This window comes from Miniopterus natalensis, chromosome 5 (genome assembly GCF_054644295.1).
Source record: "Miniopterus natalensis isolate mMinNat1 chromosome 5, mMinNat1.hap1, whole genome shotgun sequence".
Classification (NCBI taxonomy): domain Eukaryota; kingdom Metazoa; phylum Chordata; class Mammalia; order Chiroptera; family Miniopteridae; genus Miniopterus; species Miniopterus natalensis.
The window spans coordinates 32,104,254-32,127,106 of record NC_142085.1 but is presented as its reverse complement, the minus strand read 5'-3'; the positions used below and the strand labels follow the sequence as shown (position 1 = coordinate 32,127,106).

General features: G+C 36.8%; 1 protein-coding gene across 1 annotated transcript in view; it reads right to left on the bottom strand.

The window, feature by feature from the left end:
- LOC107523889 (collagen alpha-1(XIX) chain-like) overlaps nt 1-22,853 on the bottom strand; it is a 56,486-nt gene that overhangs the window by 5,571 nt on the left and 28,062 nt on the right. Inside the window, exons 4-9 of the mRNA XM_087817246.1 lie at nt 19,565-19,688; nt 18,049-18,324; nt 14,174-14,254; nt 10,812-10,937; nt 9,472-9,534; nt 1,164-1,217 (exon numbers count right to left, since the gene is read on the bottom strand). Of these exons, the coding sequence (XP_087673372.1) occupies nt 1,164-1,217; nt 9,472-9,534; nt 10,812-10,937; nt 14,174-14,254; nt 18,049-18,324; nt 19,565-19,688 (724 nt within the window). The remainder of the gene's footprint in view (nt 1-1,163; nt 1,218-9,471; nt 9,535-10,811; nt 10,938-14,173; nt 14,255-18,048; nt 18,325-19,564; nt 19,689-22,853) is intronic.

Below are 22,853 nucleotides of genomic sequence, written 5' to 3'. Positions count from 1 at the left end.
AGGGAAAGGGGTGGGGGACAGTAGAGGGTCAAGGGGGCCAAATATATGGTGACGGGAGAAGATCTGACTTTGGGCGGTGACCACAATGCAATATACAGATCATGTATCATAGAAATCTATACTTGAAACCTATGTGATCTTAGTATCCAAGTCATCCCAATAAATTTAATAAAAAAGAATAACATTTATCAAACCATTAAAAAAATCTGAATGATAATTCTGAACCTCCTACCACTTCAGCTTCAGCTACTCCTGTGACAGCCTTAGGTTAATAACCACAAGGGTCATGGCCTTCTAGGTAATGAGACACAATGGACTAATCTGGTATTAGTGCGGCTAGATCAGGTACAGAAACTGACACTAACCTATTTCAGTGAAGAAGAGAACTGTCTTAGCGTCAACTCATGAAACTTCAATAGTTCAGCAACTTAAGTTTTATATATATACACATATATATAAACACACACATATGTAACTAAGACAAGGCAACTGCAGTTAAATTTACAAATACAACGTTTCAAAGTTTCTATAAAAACTGAACTAAGATGCTGAACTGCAACACTAACCACTTAGGAGTAAATTCAATATTTAGAATCATCTATAGTATTAGAGAAGACAATGTGAAAATCAACCATCTTATGACATAAATACTATATGTACAGCATGTATTGAAATATATCTCTTGTATTTTTATTTATAATATCTCATGTGGTACTATGTTCATTTAAATGTTTACTTAATTTATGTCTGCAGTAAAATATGTATTAAAGGAGACTATACTGCACATAAAATAGTGAAATTAAGAAGGCTTGGTGCTCTTCGAATAATGACCAATGCTCTAGACCAGAGGTCCACAAGTTTTTTCTGCAAAGGGCCAGACAGTAAATATTTTAGACTTTGGAGGCCATATGTCTCTGCCACAATTACCTAACACTGCTGTGTAGCACAAAGGCAGACTTAAGACGATACACAAACAAATGAATGTGGTTGGGTTCTAGTAAAACTTAATTTACAAAATCATACAGCAGTTTGTGGCAGCCCCGCTGCAGGGCCACAGTGTGCTGAGCCCTGCACTTCAGACTTGCCCTGTATACTCACCATTCCTATCTGCTACAACCGTATAAAACAGCCACAAAGTTTAATCAAATAGCAAATCAACATACCTTTTCCCCAGGAATTCCAGGAGCACCAAATTCACCTTTAATACCAACTGCACCCTAAAATACAGAAATGCTCGTTAGGAGGTTTATCCTAAAGTGTATTAATCGCTACTGTTGTCAAAGAGAATCTACTATTTCATAGGTGAGTTGCTTTTGCTTGCACCCAAGTCTGCACCCTAAGTTTCTTCCTCATATTATCCACAAGTCAGTAAACTACACAGTTGACAATTAATAATTTAAAAATTAATAATTAATAAACATCAAAGTGCTAATCAAAACTAAATATTCTCCACATAGACATACATAATTCAGTTTTGTGATTTATTTATCAAAGATAAGAAATGATTCTATTGCTGTTCCCACAACTAATACCTGATACTTCCAATTCAAGTAAATCATGCAATTTCAGGCTCTAAGGCACTCATATTTGTTTCATTTAGTGTGCCTGACCTTCCACTACATCCACCAGGAAAAACCCCACAGCTGGGTCAAGCCAATTCTCAGCTTCCCTGCTATTCCACCTAACCTGGAAAAATCTGCTTCAATGAAGCTGGTGAGTTGTCTACATCTGCCTTGATGGCTCTATCACAAATTTGGTCTAATAAATTTATCCTTGAAACAATGGAAAACAATGTAAACTTTTGGAATGAGTTTCTCTACCTACCACTAATGCTTGGTGGAGATTAAAAAGTAAATAAGAATTTTATGAATATAAATGCCATTAGAACAATAATATTATATGTTGATTTCAGATTTAAGGCACACAAGTAACTGTCAACTCCAAGTTCCCATAGATTCAATGAGATTATATCAGATTGGATAAAACTGATACAAAACCAAAAAGAAATATTCTTTATTGGACAAAAATTCAAAATGCATAACATTAAATTCTACTTCTGTAAAGTTATTATTAAGGTAAGATATTCATTCTTTAAAAGAAATTCTGAACATATTTTCATGCACCTATTTTTGTTGGTGTGGTGTGGTGCGGTGTGGCTCAGAATAGGCATGAGTAGTGTCATATTGGAAAGAAAATACAAGGATCACTAGTAACCTCTGGGTTAACACATTAGACTATTCAAAATGGAAACTTCCATGTAGTGAGATTAGAGGGTGGGATAGTAGAAAGTTTTTGACTATCGAGTTGAGTAAATAAACTTAATAAATTTTGAATTATTTTGATTTTCTCTAAAAGTATATTAGCAAAGCAGTCATTTCATAAAGCCTACCCTTTTTGAGTAATTAATTGCATATGTGAAAGATAAGACAAAAATGAACTAGAAAATTATTCCTAAAATAGAGCTCAGATCACACTCCCCCTTAGGTTCAAGAACACAGAAATTGAGCTGCTATTTTATAAAACTCAGAGAATTTCAACTCTGAAGTGGGCGAAAGTATTAACAAGGGTCTCAAAGGACTGAGAAAGCAAAGTGGTTGCTAAGTAATTAGGTTGCCAACTATACTTGCTAAGAAAAAGGAATTAAAAGATTCAGAAAATTACAATAATTGAGTGTGAAAAGTATTAATTATTATTTCAGATAATGTCATCCAGAGTTTAGTCTCGGACAGAGGGCATGGTCAGAATGGTTTGATTAGGAGCCCTAACGTGGAATACTGATCATATCTAGGTGTTCAAACATAAACAGTGTTTGAATCTCAAACCATCTTATGCCATCAAAGAGGCTCATCATCTTTATCAAAAATTTAAAAAGCATTAAATCAGATTAATGAAGCATCACAGTGGGAATGAGAATATAGGCAAATAAAGACAGGCATTAAATCATGCCAAAACATGTGGCTTTTCCCCGTATATTTCTGATTCTATGTTAACTAATTGGCCATATCAAGCTAAAACTAGTCAGGTCACTATGTGAAAAGAACTTTTGTTTTTTAAAGGGAACAGTGACTAATGTAACAGTCCTCTATGATTTATCTAGCTCTTTCTTTGCAAATTGATTCTTTGTGCTCCCTGGCAGGATCCCCTGGGCAATTAGGGCATTGAATTTACAGGTTCCAGAAACAGCTGAGTTGATGATTTGGACTTCCTTGAGGAACAGTGTTCATTCACTCACTCAACATACTTTTGGCTCCCATTATGCGCTACTCGGTGTGTGGTGCTCACAGAACTCATATGCTAGTGGGGGAAATAAACAGATGCATACTCATAACACATCAAGTGGCAATAAAAGTGCTAAGGAAAGAAAGAAGACAGAGGTGGAAAGAAGGGATGCTTTTCATATAGAGACGTCAGAGTAGGGTTTTAAACATTCCTGAGCAAGAGCCTGCGTGATGTGAAGAGCGCCAAGTGGAAATCTGGCAGAACATTCCAGGTACAGTGGTCCCTGGGTTTTCGAATGTGATCCGCTCTGGAAGCCCGTCCGAGCTCTGAAACGTTGGCAAACCGAGGGACCCACAACGACAGCTGGGCCTCGGGATCCTGCCCTCAGCGGGGGCCGCGGGGCATGTTCAACTCCCGAGGGGGCTTTGAAAACCAAAGCATTTAATTCCAGGTTTAGGGCATTCAGAAACAGAAATGTTCATCCATGGAGACGTTGGAAAACCGAGGTGCCACTGTATATGGAAACTGGTGCAAAGACCTTGGAGCAGGAATGAACAGAGGAGGGCGTAGGAGAGGATATGGGGTGTGGGGGGTGAGGTGGGGAGAGCTCTACACATGATGTGAAGCTTGTGGCCCATGGTTAGAGCTTCAGTGTTTATCCTGAGGGAGGCAGAAAGCCACTGGTGGACTCTGACTCAAGCAAGGGGGACCTACATGATTATGCAGAATAACTGTCTAACTCAGAGCCTATGGGCATAAATAAAAGTAAAATTTGCTCTTATAAAGCTGCCACAGATCACAGTAAGGATTCTCATAATTTAAAACCTTTATAGTGAGAAATACATAATTTGGAAAGAGATTTGGAAATTGTATTCTCAAAACTTTTCTCATTTTAGCTCATTGCACCAAAAATAAGATGCACAAGATTAGAAATATATATCTTACAGTTAATAAGAAAAGGTAAATTATAATTGCCTCTGAGTGGCTCCCAGTCAACATTATCTAAGCATAACAATGCAAGGAATCTCTTCAAAACCTAGTATGCTGCATCTAAGAAGTCTTGTGAAATAATTTTGAGAATAAAAGACACAGATTTGAATGAAATATTGAAATCATTGAGTGACATTTTGAAAAAGTTAACTATCAATAAATTATTAATATTTACTACAAGTAGCATATACAACAAGATTTTTATATACTAAAACATTTAATTAACTCAAAATTCTAAAGATATCTTTGTTTTCGGTCAAGTCACATAACAAACTACATGCAACCTGAAGGGATTATCTCCACCTGTCCTGCAACATGTGCAGTTACACTGTGGATGGAAACAGAGGAAACATTTGCTGAATATCTACTATGTTGCAGTTTCTGATATAAATGTTCTTTATACATTTTACTGTATTCCTTCGCAATAAGCCATTGACAAGGTGTTATTAAAGATCATTTTCAAAGCGAGTAAGAGGTGAACAGGATTCAGTCCCAAATGGTTCAGGCTCCACAATGGTACTCCTTCTGCTACACTGTCCTGTCTCCCCTAAATATCCTTTCTTGGTCTTATAGACAAGGAAAACCTTGAGAACAGCATTTGGTTCCCTTAGTAACACTGCACTTCTGGTCATTTCACAAATTTAACTATTCAATATGCCTTAGAGCAAAATGAGTTTTGATTTCAAGCTATTTGGGCATTGTGTGGTGCACCTACTCCAATAACGAGAATTATATACCAGACTTAAACACAGAACAATGCCATCTTTATTTATTGTACATTAAAGTTGTAGGATCACATAGTACAACAGAAACAGGAACAGACTCATCATCAATACCTTAAAATGAAACAATATATTCGAGTTTATTACAAGTGCCAGGAAAGCTGAACACATTCATGGCCATGGTCATCTGAAGTCGTATTTACACAGCAAGGATTATGCTGGTTTAATAAAATGCTGGTGTTTGTATTAAAAAATAAAGGAAGTATACGGATGAACTATTTGTTTTGTTTTATAGACTATCAATTTATTTTATCCCAGCTATTTTTGCTTTGCCACTAAAATTTCTTGACATTATAAGTTTTGTGTAGCCTGGAAGTTAAAACAAATGTTAATATTTTAAAGATATATTACAAATAGGCAGCCATGTAATGCACTGTAACTCTGAGATACATTTTTGTATATTTTATAGATTTGGTATATAATAAATTTGCTAATAATTATAATTTTTAATGGTTCCTTTCTTCCTAGTTTTTTTTCCTACTGGTTTTCATTCCTATAGAGGGAGGGAAGGCTCCTTGAACAAATCATTATTAGATTATAAAAGCAGTGAGAATAAGTTCTGTGCTTTCTCATTGCTGATATAGCTTCAAAATTTAGCACACTTTTGATTATAATAATAAGAGTTCAATAAATAGTTGTTAGTGAATGAATGTGATAAAGTAGGAAGTTAGATAGGCATGAGTAGAGCAGGAACAATAGGCCAGGCACAGAAGGTCACCAGGGTGGAAAGTCCCTGGTACCTAGCAATGGGCAAAACTGGGCTAAGACCTCACCCCCAAGATGACCTTTCTTCCCCTAGCATATCGCTGGTCATGCTGGTCACGCAGTATAGACCCCCTGACCTTACATATCGCTGGTTATGCAGTTTGGACCTCTCCTGACCTTTCTTCACCTGGCATGTCACTAGTCATTTGGTAGACCTCCTTTAAGAGGAACAAGGAGGGTGGAGAATAGCCTCATAGACTCCTATGCAAACCCTTACATGACCAATCCCTTAAGCATTAAGCCCTAGAGATAACATCTAGGCCTTAGTTGTATTTCAGCTACAGGCCTAGAAATATACAACCTACCAAGACTGAATCATGATAAAATAGAAAACCTGAACAGATTATTAGCAAGGTAATTAAATCAGTACTTGAAAATCTCCCAACAAACAAGGGCATAGGACCAGATAGCTTCACTGGTGAATTCTACCAGACATTCAAAGAAGGATTAATACCAATCCTTCTCAAACTCTGCCAAAAAAAAACAAAACAGAAAAGGAGGAAAGTCTTCCAAATTTATAAGGCCAACACTACTCTGATACCAAAACAAAGAAGGATGCCACAAGAAAAGAAACTTACAGGTCAATATTCCTGATGAACATAGATGAAAAATCCTCAACAAAATAGTAGCAAACCAAATTTAACAATACATTTAAAGGATCATAGACCATGATCAAGTGGGATTTATGTCACAGGTGCAGGGTGGATTAACATCCACAAATCAGTCAATGTGATATTCCACATTAACAAAATGAAGCATAAAAACCACATGATCATCACAATAGATTCTGAAAAAGCATTTGACAAAATTCAATATCCATTTATGATAAAAAAAAATCTCAGCAAAGTGGGTATAGATGGAAAATACCTCAACATAATAAAGGCCTCATATGACAAGCCCACAGCTAATACCAAACTCAATAGTAAAAAGCTGAAAGTCTTTCCTCTAAGCTCAGGAATCAGACAAGAATACTCACTCTCACCACTTTCATCACAGTATTAAAAGTCCTAGCAAGAGCAATTAGGCAAGAAAAAAAATAAAAGGTATCCAAATTGGAAAGGCAGAAGTAAAATTGTCACTATTTGCAGATAATAGAACACTATATATAGAAAGATATTATATATAGAAAGCCCTAAAGGCTCCGTCAAAAAACTGTTAAAACTAATAAACCAATTCAGCAAAGTTGCAGGATACAAAATCAATACACAAAAATCTGTTGTTTTTCTACACACTAATAATAAACTACCAGAAAGAGAAATAAAGAAAACAATCCCATTTACAACTGCACAAAAGGAATAAAATACCTAGGAATAAGTTTAACCAAGGAAATGAAAGACCTATATATTGAAAACTGCAAGATATTAGTGAAAGAAATTGAAGAATATACAAGTAAATGGAAAGACATTCCATATTCATGGATTAGAAGAATCAATATTGTTAAAATGTCCATACCAACCAAAGTAATCTACAGGTTCAATGCAACCCCTATCAAAATCCCAATGCATTTTTTTAATGAAAAAATACATAAAACAAACAATTCTAAAACTTGCATGGACCACAGGAAATGCCAAATAGCCAGAGCAATCTTCAAAAGAGAGCAAAGCTGGAGGTATTACACTCCCCGATTTCAAACTATACCATAAAGCTATAGTAATTAAAACAGTATGATACTGACATAAAAACACATTGATCAATGGAACTGAACATAGAGCGCAGATAGAAACCCACACATATATGGTCAATTAATTTACAACAAAGGAGTCAAGAATATACGAAGTGGAAAATACAGTTTTTCCAATAAATAGTGTTAGGAAAACTGGACAGCCACCTACCAAAGAATAAAACTTGACCACTATCTTACACCATACACAAAAAATAACTCAAAATAGATTAAAGATTTGAACCTAAGACCTGAAACCATGAAGCTCATAGAAGATAACATAGCCATTAAGCTGCTTGACACAGGTCTTAAAGATGGTTTTTTGAAAGTGATACCAAAGCAAAAGCAACAAAAGCAAAAATATACCAGTGGGACTTCATCAAACTAAAAAGCTTCTGCATAGCAATGGAAGCCTCAAGAAAATGAAACGGCAACCTACTGATTGAATGGAAGAAAATATTTCTAAATCATATATCTGATAAGGGGCTAATATCCAAAACCTGTAAAGAACACATGCAATTCAATAGCAAAAAAAACCAAACAAACAATTAAATGTGGTTAAAAAATGGACAGAAGATCTGAATGGACAAAGAAGACCTACAGATGGCCAACAGGTACATAAGAAGATTCTCAACATCATTAATAATCAGAGAAAACCAAATTACATCCATAATGATATATCGCCTCACATCTGTTAGAATGACTATTATAAAAAAGACAATAACAAGTGTTGGCAAGGATATGGAGAAAAGGGAACCCTTGTACACTGTTGGTAGAAACATACATAACATAAATTATTGGAGCAGTTATGGAAAACAGTATGGAAGTTCCTCATAGAATTAAAAATAGAACTACTTTGATCCAGCAATTCCACTTCAGGGTATTTATCCAAAGAAAATGAAAGCACCACCTCAATAAGTTATGCGCACTCCCATGTTCACTGCAGCATTATTTAAAATAGCCAAGACGGCCCAGCCGGATGTGGTTCAGAGGTTGAGCATCGACCTAGGATCCAGGAGATCGGGGTTCGATTCCCGGTCAGGGCACATGCCCGGGTTGCGGGCTGCAGCCGATCAATGACTCTCTCATCATTGATGTTTCTATCTCTCTCTCTCCCTCTCCCTTCCTCTCTCTGAAATCAATAAAGATAAAAAATTAAAAAATAAAAAATAATAAAATAATAAAATAAAATAGCCAAGACAAGAAAACAATCTAAGTGTCCATTGATGGATGAATGGATAAAGAAACTGTGGTGACATACATAATGAGTCATACAAAAAAAGATAAATATTGTATGAGCTCTCTTACATGTGGAATCTTAAAAAAAAAAAAAAAAGACCATAGATAAAGAGAACAGATTGGCAGTTGCCAGAGGTGGGGGGAGAAAATGGGAGAGGTAAGAGAATGGGTGAAGGATATAAATTTTTTTAAAAATATATCTTTATTTTAGAGAGAGGACGGGAGAGGGATAGAGAGAGAAACAGAGACATCGATGTTGAGAGAGTCATTGATCGGCTGCCTCCTGCACACCTCTCTGACTGGGGATCGAGCCCACAACTGCAATCCGGGCATGTGCCCTGACAGGGAATCGAACTGGAATCTCCTGGATCATAGGTTGATGCTCAACCCCTGAGCCACACACCATCCGGGCAAGGATATAAACTTATTAAGTTAAGAAAGAATCTTCAGTGGGGACCCATCAGCAGACAAGAGAAAATTCAAGTATCTGAAAAATAGAATGTTCAAGAAGGCTAGGGCACAACTAAAAACTAAACTTTCTTGTCCACAATTTTGCTTACTGGTTACAGGTACAAAGATTTGGGTTTCCAAAGCTTTTCAAATTTCAGTCCTGCCTTCTAATAGTAACTCAAAAGTAGACTTGAATGCTGATGTTAGTCTTCCTGAATTCAGTGATCAGCAACTAAATATAGCCCTTGATAATCATTTAACAAAAATGTGCGCTTGTATGAGACATAGAAAAATGAGACAGACACATTTTATAAGTCATTTTGAACAAATCCACTTTCATCTCAACAGTGTTGGGTGGTGTCTTACCGGTTCTCCTTTATCTCCTTTCTGACCAAGTGGGCCTGGAGCTCCTGGTAATCCTGCTTCTCCCTGAGCAAAAAGGGAATTTCTGTGTTATCAGACATTCTGCCACACTGATCTAAAGACAAGTAGTTTATAAATATTATGCTGATAATAGTAAGTTACAGTTTTGCTTCCCTCTGAGCTGATGCTGGGCCCTCCGCTGGAGTGTCCTTCCCTTGCTCATAGGCTCACTGCTCTCCCTCATCCTGTCCCCATGAGACCTTCCACGGACTGGGACAGGTGCTGCACCTTGTACTTGCTTTTCAGTGGAGCTTTCTACACGGCGTGAGTCGCTAGAGGAAATCTAAGATTCCTCCAAACTTTCACCTAACCCCTATCCCCGCTCCTCCAGCCAAGGGTGAAGTAGTAGCAAGATGTGCTAAGGGCATGCATTAGGTCGCAGTGCTAGGGGACATCCTGCTCTAGGTGCTGGGGCAAGTTCTCCTTTCCTCTTTCCCTTACTCAGGAATGAACACAGAGGAATGCCACACTCAGCCTACTTTTTAGCACAGGCCTCATGACTTCTATTAACATCCACGAAAGAAGTTAATGTAGGTCCATGAGCCCAGCTTTCCCAACCAGGGGGCCATACTTGGCATACTACAAATTAGATATGCATGGAAAAATACTGTCAGGATACAAAACTAAAAGATTGTCAATGGTTCTTTTTTAAAAAAAATTTTTATTGTTGAAAGTATTACAGATGTCCCCTTTTCCTCCCATTGATCCCCTCCACCTCGCATTCATCCCACTCCCAGGCCTTCCCCATACCAGTGCCTGTGTCAGTGGGTTATGCTTAAAATGCATACTGGGGTCCAAGGGAAACAAATTCTTTGAGTATTTCCCATACAAATAATGACAGAGGGAGATAGCCGTAAGTTGGGGATACTGGATAAACACAGTCTCCACACAACAAAGGTATACTATGTAGTGCCTTTGTGTGTATTAAAGAGAAGACCATGTTTCCTTCAACTGCGAATTCCCAGAATTGAAGCCTATCCTTGGCACATGTTAAGTACTCAGTACCTGTCTGTTGCACAGGGTGTTCCTGCCTTCACCTTCGTATACATTCTAACTCAGTCCCTGAAAAGCAGGTCTGATGGGCTCAGAACTACCCAGATAAAAAAACTCAGGAAATCCTAACCCCAAGCCCTTCTCTTAACCCACCCCCATGACCGAGTGGCTTAGGCATTTGATTCAACTAGCACTAAAGGACAGGCACACTGTGCACCAGGGCCACATCCGAGGGGCTGGCTCACTGTGTGCAGTGGCTTCTCAGCGGGCATAGACTAATACGAGCATACCTTGTTTGGAATGCACTGGCACCGGTCTTCAGGTTCCTGCTTTGCTGGCAGATACGCAGGCACTTTGCTGGCATGAGAGGGTAGTGACAATGATGCAGTACTTCCAGTGCCATCCTGCTCTGGGCACTGAAATCCAAAAAGAGGCTTTAGGAAATGGGCAAATTCCAAACAGTCTGACAATTGTTCCATGATTCAACATCTCTGGATCTATTTTGTTCATCAGTTTTTTATTAAATTCCATGTATGAGTGAGATCATGTGGTACTTGTCTTTCTCTGCCTGGCTTATTTCGCTTAGCATAATACTCTCCAGTTCCCTCCATGCTGTCCCAAAGGGTAAGAGATCCTTCTTTTTTACAGCTGCGTAGTATTCCATGGTGTAAATGTGCCACAGCTTTTTTATCCACTCATCTACTGATGGGCACTTGGGCTGTTTCCAGATCTTAGCTATTGTAAATTGCACTGCTATGTCAAGGGTTCTTTACTGTGGTTATGGTTGATATTACTTTCGTCTTTGAATTTGGCTATATTTTCCAAGTTTTTTATAATAAGCATGCATTACTTTTAAAACAAAAACAAATTATTTTGAAAACTGGGTAGAACTCTAATGTTTGTGAGAACAATAAAAAAATGTAAGAAAAATAGCACCCAGGAATACTGTGACTAGTTTCCTGTCTCCCTATTTGTTCTATCAATTGACACTTTCCAAATTTAATGATTAGCTATTTAGTTAGCTTAATAAGTTTCCAAGTCCACAAGTATAAAAATCACATTAGAATGAAACATGATTATCACTACCAAAACAGTCCATTTAGTGCATATAATCTCATATCATTTTCCAGCCAGTTCCTGTCCCATAGTTTCCCAGTCTGGTAACCAAGACCCAGTTAGAGTTCACAATTTTGCTCTGGATAACTAATTTACTATGTTAAATTTGGGATTTAAATGACTTTAAAAGTATGTCTTGGGCTTCACTATAAAACTGTCCACACTCTCCAAAAAGTGCCTAAAGGAAACATAAAATGTACAAGTAAGAACCCCTCCCCTTGGAAAACTCCCAGTTTCTGATTTGACACATATTTAATTACTTGGCCCTCAAAATTTTAATCACATTTTTCACTTATTTTCAGCAAATGTTCCTGATTTCCTCCTTCTTTTTATATTTTCTCTTCATTTTAAGTCTGCAATTAGGAAACCGGACTGCTTCAGAAACAGAAAATCAAATCAATAGACGCAAAGAAGGATGCTTATAGATTATCTTGAATAAATTTCACCTTGAAATATGCTATAAAATATTAATAATAAAAACATGTCTGATTTGAAATTCCAGGACAAAATTAGATTTTTAAGCAAGTACATTAATATTTTCTAAATTCACCACATTAAAAAACAAACAAACCCAAAACAACAGTTGATGTCAGAGTTATAGCAGGTACACTTAAACGGCTTTTATATAATTATTTATCTTCCAAACTATGCATTCCCATTTGTAAAATGTAGCATGTTCTATTTTCTGTTAATCCATAACAGAATGGTGATGTCCCTTCAAATAATTATCAGCAGAAAAATAAGCAGTCTTATTTTTTTCTATAGTTAGAGATTAATTCCTACCTTATTTACTACTCTTTAAAACTAACTCTTAAATAGCCTTTTAAAAACATGATTAAAATTATTTTTCACAATTTGTGAGGTCACGTCGCTGCTTTGAATAAGCAAACTACTCTACCAAACCCATCACCTATACTTCCTTAAAAATTTTCACACAATTTGAGTTCAAAGTGTCCATTATGTGATAACACAGAGTAGTGATTATTGGTCAAGAATGTATTGTTTGGATTTATCAAAACGTCATTATGTTACTTTTCAATCACAGACAATTATTATTTTAAGAGCTCTTACATCACAAAAACATTATTTTTAAAAAAACAAAAAACTTTTGGAGAATTAACATCTTCAAGATTTAAATGTGTGACTCCAGGAAGTCTAGGTATTTCAAGTCTGTAGATTGGCATTCTAAATTATCTTTTTAGATATTTATAGAAAGACATTTGGCTGGCTTTCATTTTACTGGGAATAAGAGCCATAAACTGGGTTGGATATGCTTTATAAACCAAGCTACATAAGCAAAATGTAAAAGCTTGAAAGACTTAGCGATGTTTTGCATTAGCTGGCCGCATTATTACCCTACTACTCATACTGAGTGATGAAAGTTAAAAATATTTTTTGCATTAATAAACTACTGATAAAAATGTTCATATAATTTTGGGGGGTAAGTGTAGAACTTCTGGGAAATCTGAGATACAAAGAAAAACATTTTCACCTTTTACTTTTCATATGTTCTTTCTGTAAGATTTCTTTCAGTTCATCCCTTTCAAACACATTTTTGTCCCATCTATCTCCTTCAGTAGTCGGTAAATCAACAAGTCATGAATCAGTGTTCTGGCAACAAAGCACTAATAATTGTTTTAAAAAGAATATAAAAGTCTAATTCCCCTCAATGAGTTTAAAATGTAGTTGAAAAAATTACAACTAGATCTAATAATATAAGATGGCACACACGACCATCACAATGAGAGAGAGGAATTACTGAATTCCGAATTTCTTTGGAATGGAAGACTGGTACAAGAAAGTAATAGTTGTAGTTAGGTTGGGGATGTTAAGAACTGGATTTGTATTTTGTTGCCAACAGTGAATGACCAAAGCTTTGAAAATGAATAGAGGGCAGGGAGTGTGCCTTATCCATGTTTGTTAGCCTTGCTCCTTAACACAATCTCTTGGAGATCAATATTTTTGAATAATAAATGTTCGGTGGAAGAAAGGAAATGAATATGTGAAGCAGCGATTCAGAGTCTTACTCCGGTCCTGCTGGAAAGCTGACGGGCTAGAGACAAGGAGGGCCCTTGAGAGAACAATGCAGCAATCTAGGAGTGAGGCAAAGGCGAGCACGGCAGTAACAGGAAAAATGAAGATGCAGGCGAAAGACGTACCACAAAGGTAAACTATCCAGGGTGGGAGGCGGGCGAGAAGAGGGGAATGAATGCAAGTAAGGTATGATCACAAATTTAACACCCCTGTAACTGGAGCAGGACGATGCCACTGCTATAGTTTAGGGAGAAAGGTGTAAATTCTCTTTTACTTATGCTGAATCCAAAGTGAGGATATACCATTTCCAAAGTTCAGGACAAAACACTGGGATTAAAATATTTAACAGAAACCATGGGAGAGCTCTAAGACTGGTTTCTTACTTGGAGCGAATTACTCACCTGGCTTCGACAGACGATACTCAGTGCTGCCCTACTTTTGGAATCTACAGACCAGACAACTGTCATTCTACATTCTTTACGTGCCAAGAAAATTAACTTACCTTGGTATTTGATATTTCGCAACAAGTTTCTTTAGCTACGAGGTTCGAGTTGCAGTAGATTTTAAGTTGGTGAAGTTCAATCTATTAAAAAATTGGTAAAAGAAATATCATTAGTTTTTAAGAAAATCACATTTAGACACTTAAGAGCTATGGTAATTGAACTGGTAAGAAAAAAGAAGCTATTACAAATAAATTACCAGTAGATATTTTTAATATTTTTATTAATTTAGGATCATGATTTTATGGATCATTTGAGAAATAGATGAGCCTATTTATAATGGAAATCAAGGAATGAAAGCAATTGCAAACCTTGGCTAGTTGTTTCAAACAATAAAAAAGTATTTAATTAAAAAGATGTATTGTTACTCACTACAATAAAGCGTGTGCCCGCAAAATGAGGACTATATAAAAATAAATATTCTAAGTAAAGTCAAAGGTCTGAGCACATGACGGAAAAAGCTTTATCTGTAGTTCTAGACCTATTTGAGAAATGGAAAAAGATAGTCACTTCCCAATAAGAAAAAAATAAAGGTATTTAGTTTTTATCTGTTTTTTGGGTTTTTTTATGGATTCTGTCTAATACCTATGGATTTTATATTAAATTGACAGAGTCTTGAGCAGGACTCAAAATCTTTACAAAAATAATTGATTCCTTCTATTTGCTCAGCAGATTCATGGTTTTTGGCATTTGGATATGAAATTAAAGTAGTTCAAGGAAAACACAATCATGCCTTTAAATACAAGATCAAACAACCACATAAGAGCAAGTAAATAGTAACGACTATTAATAAAATTTCAATATGAGAGATGCTTACATAGGCTATTTTAAATTACTTTGTGGTTGAAAGTTTAATAATTTAATTAATAATTAATCATATGATGAATAGACATAGAAAATAGGTCAGGCCCAACCTCGCCCCTCTGCTCCCCCTCCCTGCCTTTCTCTCTGTCTCTCTCTGCCTCTCTTCACTTCTTTATCTGTCTCCCAAAATAACAGAGTTAGATTATGCATTACTTTGAGGTCAATAGTTACTTTCTACAGAAAGGCCTAACTGTAATATTATAACTAATCCTATGGTAATAGCAGATATCTGCAGTTCTAAATCCCTACCCCACCACACACGCACAAAAAAAGTTAGAACTAATTGTCTACCCTGAGATGAACAAAATCAATTCAGCTCATAGGAAGCCTTAAGAATTCCAGACATTTCGTGAATTCATGAGCTGCCTAAGATCTGCGGCCAATGCAGAATTCTGAGATGAAATGAAATTTAACTTCTTTTCTATAACTTTTTGCAAGGTTATTGAAATTAAGTTTTATTTATAAAGTTTAAATACACTGTCTTACATAGTCTCATGAAATACCAGGTAGTAATATACCCATCATGTCAAATGAAGACGGGGGACAACAATTAATTTTCTTAACTAAAACTCATCATTACCAAAATAGTCAATAAATATTGAAATTCTATTATGTACCATCCACTGGGCTAAGCACTTCATGCTAATTATTTTGCTTAACTCAAAATAGATGATCAACTTTTGATTAGAACCTAATCAAGTACCCTGACACCGAAACCACAATCAGCCTAGTTTAATCACGCTTTCGCTCTTCATTAGTTACCTTAGAGTCCTTCGCTGACACGGTGCTTTAGAATGAGAATGTTTACGGCTAAGTCTTTTACTGACCCTTATAACACAGGAGTTGTTAGTTAAAAAAAATCCTTTCTATCAGTTTTCTCACCTATCTCTTTCTCATAAAAGCATATAGGTAGTGTATGTAAAATAAAACCCAATCATTAGAATTTTTTCAATAATATACATTCTGAGTAAATAAAATATTTTCATATTACAACAGATGTTATGAATCACAGAACTTGTAAGGAGATAATAAAAAATTAGCAGTTAATGTTTTAGCAGTTTCTTATTTAGTTTTGTTTTTTTGTTTTGTTTATTTAACTTAGACTATCTCCTAAAAAAATCTCCATCATTGTGATATGCCTTTAATTTTATACTCAAATCAACTGATTCCATATTAAACTACAAAACTACTATAACACTATAATTTTCACATTATGTGTTTTTATAAGGACACACTGGATATTTTGCAGCCTCAGTCTCTGGATTAATTCTTTCCTTAGGTGGGAAGTCAATGACACAGGACAGACGCTCAACCTTCAGAGGGTGAGCTCTGAGCCTGGACCCCGCTCTCGCAATAACTTGTTCCTCTCTCATTGCTGTTTCTCCCTGAAGATTATGAATTTATCTCAGTGTACTCTTTGGTTCTTCTAGTTTCTCTGGAACCAGAGTCCACTTTGCTCTCACTAGTCCTATAAGGACCAGATTCCAGTCCCAACCTCTGGTATATGCAGTAAGCACTAGTGCTATTCCCCACTAATGCTGCTAGAATTCCCTGAAGCTGACTTCCAGTCTACCTATATCTCACTCCACCTACTGCTGGGGGTCACAGCTCTGTCGTTCCAGCTGCTGGTCCCACTTCCTCCCTTGCCTTTGGAGAGACCTTTCCGAAAGTTCCGTCTAGTGCTGTTGTTACTTCAGTTAATACTGTTCTTGTTGGCAGCCATTTACTGACAAAGACTTTAATCTTTTCACTAGCCTTCAAGAACTTTGAGAACAGGAATAGAGGATATTTTTTCTTTCCTTGCTTGCTTGTGCTAGGGTTGAATGACACGTCTGGCCTTGAATAAATAAGTGAATTTACAGAGAACTGCCCATGTACTAGTCACTACAGCACATACTCTCCACAATAACAAGTAATTCTATCAACAATCTTCTAATTGAGGATGCTGAGACTCAGATAAATTAACGGCTAACAAGGTTAATTAGCAGATCACAACAGTTAAGTAGATGAGGTAGGATTTACAACCACATCTATCTGAGCCCCAACATAGCTCACTATCCATGATGCCACAATGTCTTGTCTCCAGGACTGGCTCCTGCTCTGGTCTATCTTGCTGATCATCACTGAGCCCTAGTGATGGCATTCTCACTGATTTGTTCACTGTCTCTAAGAGAAGACAGTTTAAAGATAATATTTTATAGGGAAAAAAAAGTGTGTATAAAATTAGCTGGCCAAACATACACCTGCAAAGAATTATACTTCTGAAATAAAATTGAACTGTTAAGTGTTTTGAGTTAACAGTAATACCAATGTCTATTGGTGACCTGCCTTCAGATTATTTTTATATGATTCCATGATTTCCCATGATCCTACCCACAAGAAAATATAAAGTCATCAAAGTAATGTATCTCTCACTTTTTAAAGATTATAGACCTTCTTCTCTAGGGAAATCAATTATAAGTCTTTATCATCTGAACATCAAATGTGATTTTTAGAGGATCTTTTCATCTGAAAGTGTTTTACTATCTAACTGTTCTCATCCAAATGACCTACTGATACAATTAATGGCTATGTTTTAGTCCCCTGGAACCCTGAAAAATCATTATAAGCTCATGAAAAATAGTCTGCAAGACAAAGCAGCTGCTATTCTGAGGATGAATAAATAGCCTATTGTGCTTGAACAAAAACACCAGATAATCTGGAACCACTTAAAGTTCATCTTTTTCCAGTCCTTTCTATTCAAAACATATAAGCCTAGACGCCAAGCTTACTTTTTGTACTATATTTTCACTTTTACTAAAATTTAATTTTAGTAACCTTATTTTTTAAGGCATGACCTAATTCTTTTAAATTCACAGACTGGGGGAAAATGGGTCTGATGGAAAACTAATTTCAACAGTGTTGAGAAGGCCATGCATTTCACAGTGATTAAAGGAAGATGTTTTAAATAAGATATTTGGTTTTAATTTAGAAATCTGACTCGTCCCCTTTCCCAACGAGCATGACAACTCACGTCCACAGGCTTGCCGTCTGCAGCCCGTGTGGTGATGACGGTCCTTCCCTGACTGTCCACGGCTTCCCTGTCGTCAGTGTGCCTGCTTGCGACTAAACGACAGTCCACATACAGCGCCACGCCCCGGGGCTGCACGCCCACGCCAAGTTTATGCCACTGACGGTCAAACAAAGAACGGAGTTCCCGGTTTTTAAAAATGTAGTTCAGCACTTCTCCCTCGGCAGCACGGAACATGAGTTCCACCACCTTCTTTCCACCGTCAACTACTATGGAGACCTGCAAAAGTGAAAATTATCTTTAAATATTTTAAAACCAGTGTTTGACATTAAAGCGCACACATAAAAAACTCAACACCCATTTAGTAAAAATGAGACACTTCATAAAATGTTTTAGGTGACACCTGCGTCCTGCAGATTGGTTAACATAAAAGAACAGCAAACATAGTCAGCTACAAAATGGTTTAAATATGTGATATTCTGGTGAATGTAATATGCTCCTTTCTAGACAGAACATCTAAGAGAGTGTGTGTGTGTGTGTGTGTGTGCTTCTGTATGAGTAATTCAAGAATTAAATGCCACCAATTTTATAAGAATAATATGATCACTTCTCTTAACTTGGAAACTGAGATCAACTTCTTTAAACTTAGATGATTTGCTTGGTGCAGAGAAAATACATTTCCATAGAGGACAGACTCTTTCTGTTTGGTTCATCTTTTCAACATAAAATTGTGACTATGTTTACATATTAAAAGCTTGTTCTAATGAATGTATACAGAAGCAATCACAAATGCATGGTGCCAATAAGTAATAGTAAGGTTCATCTCCCCTCACCGGAGCACCCGCACCCCCTCCTTTCTGCCCAGTGCCATCCCTTTGACAAGTATCCTAGGTTCTTGCTCTCCCCATCCCCCCTTTTGGGCAGCTGTCCTCTCTCTGTTCCCACAGTTCCCACCCAACGCCGAGCTTATCCCTATCACTACACTCACTGCACTTGTCACATTGTGATTGTGCTCTAGTGTGTTGTTTTCCTAGGTGACATTCCATTAGACCTAATGCTCCTGAGAATAGGAATTATGCTTTTTAAATATCTTATCTTTGTCACTAACTAGCATATAGCATGTGTTCAATAAATTTTTATTGAGAGGATCATATTAATATCCACCCTCTTAGTTCACTAAGGATTTTCAGATGAAACAATGAACAGCTTTTTAAAACAATACATAATATCAGAAATAATCACAGATAAGTTATCAGTGAAGTGGACTTAGTGTCAATGAAGCAGTTGTGAAGGAAGGAAAGTCTGAGTGTCTTTACACAAAATATGAATCTAGAAGTAAAAGGGAAAACGAATATTGTCTAACCCACCAGACTCCTATATTACAGATTTCAGCAAGATCCTCCTAACTGTAAGAATACTTGAATTTCCCTGCTGATGATTCCTTGAAAAGGCAGACTATTCGGATGCCCCCGAATCTGGACACGCAGTTCCAAGATTCGCCTGTGATACACTCACTTACCTGTGGCATATTCTGCTGGTTTAAAACCTGCCATAGAAACCACCGTTCCTTCTTGGTGCTTCTTCGGACACGAAACATGGCAGCTACGGCAAACTCCTCGGGAAGGCCTTTGGGAAACAGCTTACTGTCGGAGGGAAACAGAAGGACCGTGGGAAGACTGAAGAAGGCAGGACAGAAACTCTAGGTACGAAGTCCTATGTAACACAGTATCTCAGGCATATCTTCCTCCATAAATTTATGATTCATTACTTATTTTTATAGCAATCTACTAAGAAGATGTACGAGAACAGCATGTCTGTGTAATTGTAATTTTTGTTATTTCCCTTTTTTATAGCTTCTGGTGTGATGTAGTGAAAGCTCGGGGTGTAAACAAGCAAGCGAGTAGGCTGCTTAGGGTATGGCCTTACTCAGCACGCTGTTTCAGCAGAGGAGAACCTCTGAACTCTCTGCAGTTTGGCAAACAGTCGAGATTTATGAAGGAATAAATAGCACCTCTCGGTTTTGTCAATATACAGAAGTACAAAGCATTTCAAAGAACACTGCTAACAATTAAATGTATATTTTTCAAAGAATAAGCTTAATCAGATTAAACTCTTGAAAATTAGTTCCTACTACTGAATTTCTAGTATCAATTTAAGACCAATTAAAAAAAAAAAAAAACACAAAAAATAACCAAAGAGGCTTTAGCATATTTTCATTCCTAAAGAAAAGAAAATAAGCAAATTCTTTCTAGGTATCAGAAAAAAAGCCAAAAGACAGTTCAACTATCCTTTTGCCTTAATCTTGTTTCACTAGTCTGGACCCATGAAGAAACTCAGGGGAAAAAAATTAGCAATGATCATGTCTTACATCTAGACTTTCATTGGAAAACAAGGAGAAATTACATTCTTCCAAGCTGAGTTTTAAAATTTGTTTGCATTGTATGTAAGAACTCTGCAAGGCAGGATTTTTGCTTTACTTTTAAAAAATCATGAGGAATAGTAGGTAAGAATTCTCTTAAGGACTAACATAGCCAGAAGCTGTTTATATAAATAAAACATCATGCATTGAGATGTGACTTCAAATACTACTCCAAGGTCTACTAAAACTAACAAGTAACTACTGAAACTGACAATCACACTGTCATGGAGAAGCCCTGACTTATGGTTTTATTTTTTATGTTAAAGACAAAGTCACATGTAGTAGGGAAATTCAGGAAAAAATATGAAAAAGCTGTGCTGGCCTAAAGTTCGCATTTACTTACTGGGTTTAAAATGCACACACATTTATGAATATATATATCAAGGTATATATTATATGTCTATGTATGCTCTAGTTTTATCCTCTTCTTTGAGGATATATTAGGAAGAGCGGCAAACAACTTTATTGCATTTACATTATTATATCCCCTCTCAAGTGAGAAATTGATTAGCAAATCATTTGTTTTCCATGGGATCAAAATAAAAGCAAGCTTCTAAAACTCTATTTCCTCTGAAAAGTCACCAGTATAATGACCACTACTGTACTGGTTTAAGTGATGTTGTCCATTAAAAAACAAACAAAACCACCAGGCTTCGGTGTCTGCCGTTTATCTTTGGGAGCACCTATAAACGCGAAAGGTGGGCAAAGTAGAGGAGAGAGGTGACACCAAAACATAAACTTCCAAGTGGAAATTTTGAACAAGTAAGTTGCATCAAAACTCTTTTAAAAAGGAAATCTCAACCCACACAGCAGGTCCCCAACCACAACTACTTGCAATAATAACTTGTGTCTCCACCTTGCTTCTAATTTCTTGCCTCCTTTACCCCACTGTCCACCTTGATGCTTTTAGAACCGTATCTTTATCTCAAGTGTTCTAAACTTTGACATACTATTTCCGGGACTTTTTCTTCCATTCACTGAGCACATCTTTCAACATGGACTGTGCATTACTAAGAAGACCATTTTTGTAAGTTTTCTTAATTACTATTTTCTCCATATCACTTTCTTTTATCCCCTCTTTCAGAACCTCCTCTTTTAGACAATTATTTAACTTCTATATTAACGACTTAGTTTTCTTACCCTTTCTCTTATATTTCTCCTACTTTCTTTATTAATATTTATTCTACTTTCTTAGATATTTCCTAATTCAGCATCAATTTTTTGTTATATTTCTACCCCAAATTCTCTTTTGTTGTCCTTTTCAAACTATCCCAAATGCAGTATTCAAAATCTCTGATGTTATCAATTTGGTGGGCTTTTAAATGTTTTTCTCTGCATCCATGAATGTGTCCATTCCACCCTGTTTAATTTTTCCTCTTCCATGTTGGAAGCTACACTCAAGTCTCTGCTCATTCACTGTAGTCCATATATATTTAGGAATGAAACACTGAAACTGCAAAGTTTATGCATGCTGGCACAGTGTATCAATGAACCAGCTTCACTCCAAAGCATGATCAACTGGTGGATTGCACTGAGTACCCTCAAATGTTAATGTAGGATGATTATGTCTCTAGGGACACTCAGTTTCTCCACAGAGTCCTGGCATTTCCTGCTTTAAAATAGAATAGAATCCTTCTATTTACCTCTTCCCCACAGGTAAAGAGTATTCACCTGGCTGAAGACATCCTGGAAGCAGGGTGGGTGTGTGGGGTCCCACAACTCAGTATATAATTTTACTTTATTCCTCTGTCTTTGGTGCCTTGCCTCTTTCCTGCACTAGCTATCCTGCTTACCACCAGCCCAGAGCCTCTCAGGCTCAATTTCTCTCAAGAATAAACCTCCCACCTCTTGTCTAATTGGATGGAGAAAGAGAAGATAACCTGGGGCCTCATTTTTCACACACACACACACACACACACACACACACACACACACACACACACACCAGCTTCTGCAGAGGCTGTTCCCCCAGTGATGTCTCCCAGGTGTCTGGTAAGGTAAACTGGCCCACATCTCACCAGTATTCCCTGACCTGCACCACATCGTTCTCACTTCCCATCTTTTGAGTCAGTTATCAGACTTCCAACTGCTTTCTTTCTTCTAAGGCTGTATTACAAACTTTCTCTGTTGCTTCATCTATTATACTGTCATTTTTGCATTTGAAGGGGTTAAAATTCCTTTTAAATCTTCAACTTTTCCCTCTCTGGTGCTGCTTTTCCTTGGTTTACAAAAATACACATATCTTCCCCCCCTGCAATAAAACAGAAAAAACTTCCTCCAACCTTTCTAAACCATTACACTGCCTTCCCTTCTAAGCACCAAACATCTTAAACGAATACTCTGAATATCTACAGTGTCACAATCCACACTGCCCTTAACCCTCCTGCTT